General features: G+C 54.0%; 1 protein-coding gene across 4 annotated transcripts in view; it reads left to right on the forward strand.

The window, feature by feature from the left end:
• Positions 1-6,539, forward strand: part of LRRC74A (leucine rich repeat containing 74A) — a 31,052-nt gene extending 24,513 nt beyond the window's left edge. The window contains exons 12-14 of one of the 4 annotated variants that reach the window (XM_059890947.1): positions 2,853-2,960; positions 3,838-3,917; positions 6,329-6,539. In XM_059890947.1, the coding sequence (XP_059746930.1) occupies positions 2,853-2,960; positions 3,838-3,917; positions 6,329-6,353 (213 nt within the window). In that variant the 3' untranslated portion in view covers positions 6,354-6,539. Of the gene's footprint in view, positions 1-775; positions 856-2,852; positions 2,961-3,834; positions 3,918-6,328 lie in introns of those variants that run through there. The other 3 variants (XM_015473305.3, XM_059890948.1, XM_024998148.2) reach the window with 3 other exon arrangements.
• The last annotated feature ends 1,030 nt before the right edge of the window (positions 6,540-7,569 follow it).

Consider the following 7,569-nt stretch of genomic DNA (forward strand, 5'->3'; position numbering starts at 1 on the left):
AAGTTCTAGAAAGCAAAGCAGTATCAAGTATCTTTATATCTTTATCAGTGAATCGATGTCAGGTGAATAGAGGAGAAATTTGTTTTGCAAGTAGAGTGGGCATGGAGTTTTCTAGTGCAAAGTGCCCTTGTTCCTCGTTTTAAAACAATATAGAAAAGGAATCCCAGAGGAGAGACCCAACCACACATACAATGTAAACCATAGGCCTTCCCCTCAGGGGCCCAACAATCTGGCTGGGAAGATGGGATACAGTCATTTCCAATAGAAAATGTCAGATGATAAATAATAAACAAGTGACCAAGGTAGCAAGTGTCAGTACAATCCAAACTAGAGGTCACTGCAGGACTGGGCAAGCAGGGAAGGATGCCTCCTGGCAGAGGTGGGTTGGGGCAAGGACCCTGACATGCAGAAAGGGTGCAGGTGAGCCCCAGAGGGAGGGATGGAGGGAGGGGGACTCCCACCAGAAAGGAGTGGACAGGGAGTCACTTGCAGTGTGTCTGGAGGGGTGGGAACAGAACCACTTGGCTCCAGTCTCACAGGGAAGCCTGGGAACCAAGGCTGCAAAGGGAGGCTGGGGCTGGATGCGGCAGTCCTCAGACTGTAGGCTCAGAGTTGGGTTTGAAGTCAGGGAGCAGGGAGCCAGGGAGAGTTGTTGAGCAGAGGGTGTGATGTGAATCCAGCAGGACTGAGGGAGAGTATTTTTGGCAACAGGGAGAGAAAAGAACTGAAGGGGGTAAATATGAGAATGGGAAAATCAATGAGGACACGCTTGTAGTATTCTAGATATAGAACGGCAACTTGGCTGAAAAGGACGATGGGAGTGGAGATATCCTTACGGAACATCTCCAGGACCTGGTGAGTGGTTGTGTCTGCGTGTGTGGGTGTGGGTGTGGGTATGTGTGTGTTGGGAGAAGAGAGACCTGTGGGAAGAGGAGAGAGGTGAAGATAACTACAAATTTCAAGCCCAATGGACTAAAAGAATGATGGTAATGTTGCCAGTCCAGTGAAGTCCAGGGAAGTCCAGTGGGGAAAAGAAGCTGCCCCTGCCCTCTCTACCCACTCTGACTTCATCCCTCCCATCTCCCCACCCTCCCATTTCAGCCCCACTGGATCTCTCCCCATTGTTTTTTGCATCCCTTAAAGTCAGCTCTGGGTCCCTCTGCCTGGAACACTGCTCCTCCTGCCCTCTGTGTCTCACCCCCTCCTCCGCACTCCCTCGGTCTGCACTTGAGTGTCCCTTCCTCGGGCAACCCTTCTCAGGTTCCCCGGTCAAGAGTCAGTGCCCTTGGTACACACTACCACAGCCCTCTGCTTCACCTTTTACCACAAAACTGAACTCTTCCAGGGCAGGAACTATGTTGGGTCTTGCCAAAACACCTCCCAAAGTGACAGGCCCATCCGCCAGTCAAGCTCTTAGTTGCAGACCACAGAATCCACTCCACTAGGTTAAGCAAAGAGGAATGAATTACCAGAAAGAGACCCCAGAGACATGAGAGGGCTGAAGAAAAGCCTCCACGTTTAGATTCCAGAAAAGGTTGCCAGACACCCCAACTGGGTTACCAGGAGGGCTGTCCCTTCTGCCTTGGGCAGGAAGACACCCAACCAGGAATCACCTGCAGAATCGGGAAGCCACCCCCCCAAGCTGCCAAAGCACTCGGGTCACACATGCATCTCACCAAAGGGCTTGGTGAAACCATCTCGTTCCTACCCATAGCCTCAAGGGGGCTTGGGGAAGGCTGGTCTTTGGTTTTCCAGCCTCTGTAACACACTATAGAGGTGGGTAAGAAGGAACTGGAGTGGGTGTAGCTGCTGCAGCCCTCAGTAACAGGGATCACAGAATCCAGCTGACTCAGGCTCACTTCAGACCTGTTGGATTGAGGTGTCAGTGGGGTTCGGTATGGACTGGCGAGCAGCTGCTGGGGATGTGGAATTAGAGATGGGGGTCCGGGATTTATCCCGGGGTGGGGTCAGCGGAGTACAGCTGAGAGGGAGGTACAGGGAGAGGAGAGTGATCCCTGAGGAATTCCTCTGTGAGCAAGGGTGTCTGCAAAAATACCTGTCAGCGCAGCTGCGCCTTGCCTTCGGCTTTTGAGAGTCAGAGGGAAAGATAAACCAGAAGATACTAAAAAGAAACCAAAAGAACACTTAATGATACTGGAAAGGAGCTCACAATATATAATACAGTGCATTTTATTAAACAGTATGTATGGTAGAAAGATGTTAGATAGATAGGCAGGCAGATGAAAAAAAATGTACGTCAAGATGTTACCTCTGGGCGGTGGGATTGGACTATGGGTAATTTTTCATTTTTTTCTTTCTATTAATCTAAAATTACCTTAAAATGTGAGTAGCTACTATCTTTGAATGGAAAACAATGACATATCATTTTTAAAATACTCTAACACAGTACATCTCCATATGAGGATGTTCGGATGAAATAATGAGAATCCTATGAATTCCAGGAGCCTGCTCCGCCCGTCCCACTACATGGTTCTGGTTTGGTCTTTGGGTCTCTGAGCTGACAACAGCCCTCTCACATCCACAGAGCACCGTCTCCACTAGTCTTAGCAGGGGCGACCTCAAAGCTAAATAGTGCACATACATATGATCACCGCCCTATTCCCTCCATGCTGTGGAAACTTAACAGCCTCGGCAACTATCCTTCCGCCCTTGGGATGTGGACCGGCAGGACAGCCTGCTCCATCCGGGTGGGACAGACACGTGGGAAGCATCATGTGTGGTTCTGCCGGACCTCAGTCTGGGCAGGTGGAGGGTCGGAGGTGGGGCGGGAGACGGGGGTGGGGGGTTCGTACAGATGTTACAAAGCTCGTGGTGTCTCCTGCTTCTCCCAGAGCTACGCAGACCAAAACAAAATCTCCGTCCTGGACTTCTTCAGGAGCCTGAACCCTAGTGGAGAGATGATGATGCCTGTGGGCGAGTTCCGGAAAGCCATGATACAGGTAGGTGGATGCCTCGTGGCCGCAGGCACTAGGTGTGCGTGTGTGCACGGTGTGTGACAGACAGAGACACACACGAGCATTTCACAGAGCTTCCCCGCTGGCTGTGAGGAGCCAGCTGGTCCACCTCCTCTATCGAGACCCAGAGGGACAGCTAAACCTCCCTCCATCACCCCCTGACGTCGTTCTCTACTGCATGGCTGGGTGCCACTGATGACCCACGATGCTGCCCAAAGACACACGTGCTTCATCTTCAAGGTCTTTCTCCCCATTGCATTTGGCTACTGGGCAGATTCCACACGGGAGTAGGATAAGAGACCACATCCCAGTGCCCCGGTATTTTACCTCAGGCTGTATCGTCTTGGCTGAAATCCCACACCTTCAAGTGCAGGATATGATGGAGGTGCTGAGGAACCCTTGAAATGCAAATGTGAACAGGTCTGGCTCCAGAGCACCCCTAGGAAGGATGGGCCCTGCAAGAATAGGACTCTGTGGGGGTCCAGAGTGGGGATAGGACCCTCGGAGCTGGGCCTGAAGAGGGCTGGCTAGACTCGGTACCAGGGAGGGAAGGATGAACCTCCCACACTGCAAAGTCACTGCTGCCCACTCCACCTGGACTCCCACCTCTTTCCCCCACAGGGCCCCCCAGATTGAAAGGAGAGGCTCGGGGGTCTGGGCAGTGACCCCTGGGTGTCGGGGGCACTTCTTCCTGCCCTGCAGGGTGTGTGGGTTCAGCTCCCTCGGATCTCTCAGTTGCCAGCTGTGGGCCCAAGGCGAGTGAGTGAAGCACTGTGGTGTGTGTGTGTATGTGATGGGGAGGTCGGGGGCGGGGAGCAGAGAGCTCCACTGACCTTGCATGTTCTGTCCACCTCCTCAGCAGAACAAGGTCCCCATAAACCGGTACCAAGTCAGGGAGCTGATAAAGAAGCTGGGCGAGAAGACAGGCATGGTGGACTTCAGGTCAGCCCGGCCCCACTGCCCAGGCCTCTCTGGGCTGCCCCTCTGCCCCCCGGAAGGCCCCCAGTTCCGTCTAAGGCACCCTGGCTCCAGGGGCCATGCTGGAGCGATGGGGATGCATGGAGCAGAGGGCGAGGCCCTGGGGTGGGGACGGGGTGTCAGACAGACAGACGAGAGGACAGAGGCACCATGGGGAACCGCGGGTCATTCAACTCTCCTGGAGCGTAGGCAGCCAGGCAGGTGAGGAACTCCTTGAAGAGACCAACAAGGACCTTGACAATGATCATAACAGTGACCAACATCCATGGGCCCTTACCACATGCCAAGTACTCCACCAGTCAGCAGACAGGTGCCCGGATTCTCACAGTACCCAACGGGCACTAGCGTGCTCCCCACCCTACTGTGAGGGATGAAACAGAGCTTCAGCGAAGGAAGGCATGGAGCCAAGTGCTTGCGGCCAGAAAGGGGCAGCTGCAGCCTTAGGACCCAGGTCTGCATGGTCCGGGCACCTGCTTCCCTATGCCAGACCTCCGGGCTGAGGCTGCAGGACCCGCTGGTCTGCACATGGCCCTGCAGCTGCGTGTCTTGAGGAAGCCCTAAGGAGACTGCCGGAGGAGGCACCTGTCTGATCCTGCCCCACGGCCCTCCCCCAGAACCTCTGTCCCTGCCTCTGTCAGAGTCCCTCATGCGTGGAGGAGCCGCTGCCTCTGCTGTAATTCGGCTCTAATAGTAAGGGTGAGGCTGTGTGCAGGGCTCTCAGTCTCCAAGTGTTTAGAATGGGGTGATAACCACAGCACCCGAGAGCGTTTCTTAACAATAGAGTGGAGACAATGCACATGAGAGGCTGGCACATGATGCTCTTGGTCAGGAGCAACACCATCATCCAGCAAGCATCGCCCCAGCAGGGTGGTTCAGGCGTGCACCCCACCTCGAGGGCCCCCCACCCCAACCCGCCCTCTCTAAAGCACCACCTCCTGTTCCTCGGGACTGGTGGGAGGAGCCCAAGGCAGAGGGCTGAAGATCAGGTCGGGTCCAGCAACCCTCCAGTTTTCATCTGAGGCCGTGTGGCCATCAAGAGGCGGAGCTGGGGCCTCAGGACCCAAGTGGGGAGCTCTAGCGGGCACCTCGAATTCCCCTGCGGTCACACACACTGCAGTTCTGTTACTTCCGATTGAAGAGCAGAGTTATCTTTCTTTTTTATTGTTGCTTGAAATTATCATTTTTTGTTACAAATCATATCTACTTGTAAAAGGCCTAAGTCCACAGAAGTGCCGTAGGGAGAAAATGAAGGCACTCTTTCACCTGCCCCCACAGCTCCTGCTGCCCCCAGAGTGCGCTTGTGAGCAAGCCCAGATGCATGCTTCGGGAACTTTTCCCACATACTTGCAATCAAGTGTGTGTCTGTGTGTGTGTGTGCGTGCGTGTGTTCTCCAAGTGTTAAAAACATGGACTCTGGGACCGGGCCACCTTGGTTCCAACCCCAGCTCCACTCCTGTGGAACTGGGCAGTTTACCCAACCTCCCGGTGCCTCAGTCTCCCCATCTGTATATAGGGCTGGGAGCTTTCAAGGATTAAATGAGTTAAAGCCTATGAAGCACATAGAACACTAGCTGGCATGTGGTAGACTCACAGTATTTTACTATACATTATTTGACCCTCACACACACACACACACACACACACACACAGAGTCTCTTATCATAAATAGAAGCATACCAGGGCTTCCCTGGTGGCTCAGATGGTAAAGAATCCACCTGCAATGCAGGATACCTGGGTTCAATCCCTGGGTTGGGAAGATCCCCTGGAGAAGGAAATGGCAACCCACTCCAGTATTCTTCCCGGGAGAATCCCACGGACAGGGGAGCCTGGTGGGCTACGTCCATGGGGTCACAGTCAGACACGACTGACCAACTAACACACATGCACAGCACCATACTGTCACAGTCCTCTGACCTTGCTCTGCCTTACAGTATGGTTGGGCGAACTGTCCACGTTAGTATCTTTAGATCTGTCTCAGCCTTTTCAACCACCGCGTGGTATATCACCGTGCAGAAAGAGACTCTCTTACCGACTGTTAGGTTATTTCCAAAGTTTTGCTGCCACAAGTAACAGTCACCAACTTCCTTTCGTATGTCGTGTCTGCACACCTGTTTGTCTAACGTGGGTTGGGTGGCTCGGACCCAGGAGGAGCACGTCCACATTCTAAAATTAAATCTGCTGCCAAAGCTGACAACGTAAACCCACCCTCATCCCTGTCCGGACGCTGAAGCTCACCTCGGGCATTGCTTTGCCAAGACGAGAGAGGGGTTTACACACGGTCTCACTGGGGTTCGAGCCTGTCTAAACACTCTCGGCAATCAGCCACTACTAGGCTGCATTGGCACTCAGCGTTATCCCCTTACCTTTCAATCCAGTTTCTTGAAAATGACGAGGTCATAGCAACACGTCCAGTCTGGAAAGACGTCTCGGCGACAGAGAACTCCTGGCACGTCGGCTGGTGGCAGGGGAGGAGGCGGAGAGCTGGCTGAAACCTCGGTGGACAAACCCCAAGGCCAGGGCTGTGAGCCAGCCAATAAAGTCTGGCTTGGGTCTCCGGGCTGCTGGTGGCCTGCCCTTCCCCTGGGAGCACCCTCTGGTTTTAGGGGGCCCGTCCTTGGCGGCGTCATCAAGAGCCATGAGACAGATTGGGAGTGTGTGGGGTTGCTGGGCGACAGAATGAGAGCAGTGGGGGAAAGGTCAGCGCACGCAAGCAGTTGCCACCGTGCTTGTAAACTGTGTCTGGGGGCATGGCTGAGACTCGGGAGGAAGTGGCAGAGGGAGCAGGTGCTCAGGAAGTGAGGACGGGGCCTCTGGACACACAGGCCAGGGTGTCACCTGGAGAGAGTCCGGGCGGGAGACGGAGCGAGCTGGCATCCAGTGTAGCCTGGCACAGCCTGGCCATCTGACCTTGGAGCCTCGTGGTTCCACCTGAAAAGTGGGACAGCTGAAACCAAAGATCCCCCGCCTGTTCTAGGGATCTGCCATCCTGCATTTCTTTGTAAAATTCCTTGGGAAACTGGGGAGGCATGAGGAGCTTAGCAAAAGAAGAGCAGGTGTAGCCAAGAACAGCATATGTTGAGCCGGCGGGGGGAATGGGTGCCTTCAGGGGTTTTGATTAAGCCCGCCAGCCGCCTCTGGGACGAACAAGGGCAGGAACTGTCCTTTGTACCTGTTCAGTGCCTGTTTATAGTAGGTGCTCAATAAAAACAAGAGGGTGAGATGAAAAAACTCATGCACCTGGCAATTGCTTTGGGCAATCGAGGGAAAGCTGGGAGAGTTTGGGGGTGCCCAGGGGCCACACTTTGGAGCACCAGGGAAGTGCTGGAATGGCACCTGGGAATCAAGGCACCAGCCCTCGGGGTTCACTTTACTTCTTCATCAAGGGTGGAGGTGATGTTAAGCCCTTTCTGCACATGTGGTGGAATCATGATCTGAAAATCTGTCCCCCTCCCCACAGCTTATTTTCCCTCCCTTCCCTCATTCAGAGTCTTAGCCTAAAGTTGAATTTCTGTTAATTAGACTGTTGTATGGGCTCAGACGGAGAAGGCAATGGCACCCCACTCCAGTACTCTTGCCTGGAAAATCCCATGGATGGAGGAGCCTGGTAGGCTGCAGT

The sequence above is a fragment of the Bos taurus genome, chromosome 10 (assembly GCF_002263795.3).
Source record: "Bos taurus isolate L1 Dominette 01449 registration number 42190680 breed Hereford chromosome 10, ARS-UCD2.0, whole genome shotgun sequence".
NCBI classification, from domain to species: domain Eukaryota; kingdom Metazoa; phylum Chordata; class Mammalia; order Artiodactyla; family Bovidae; genus Bos; species Bos taurus.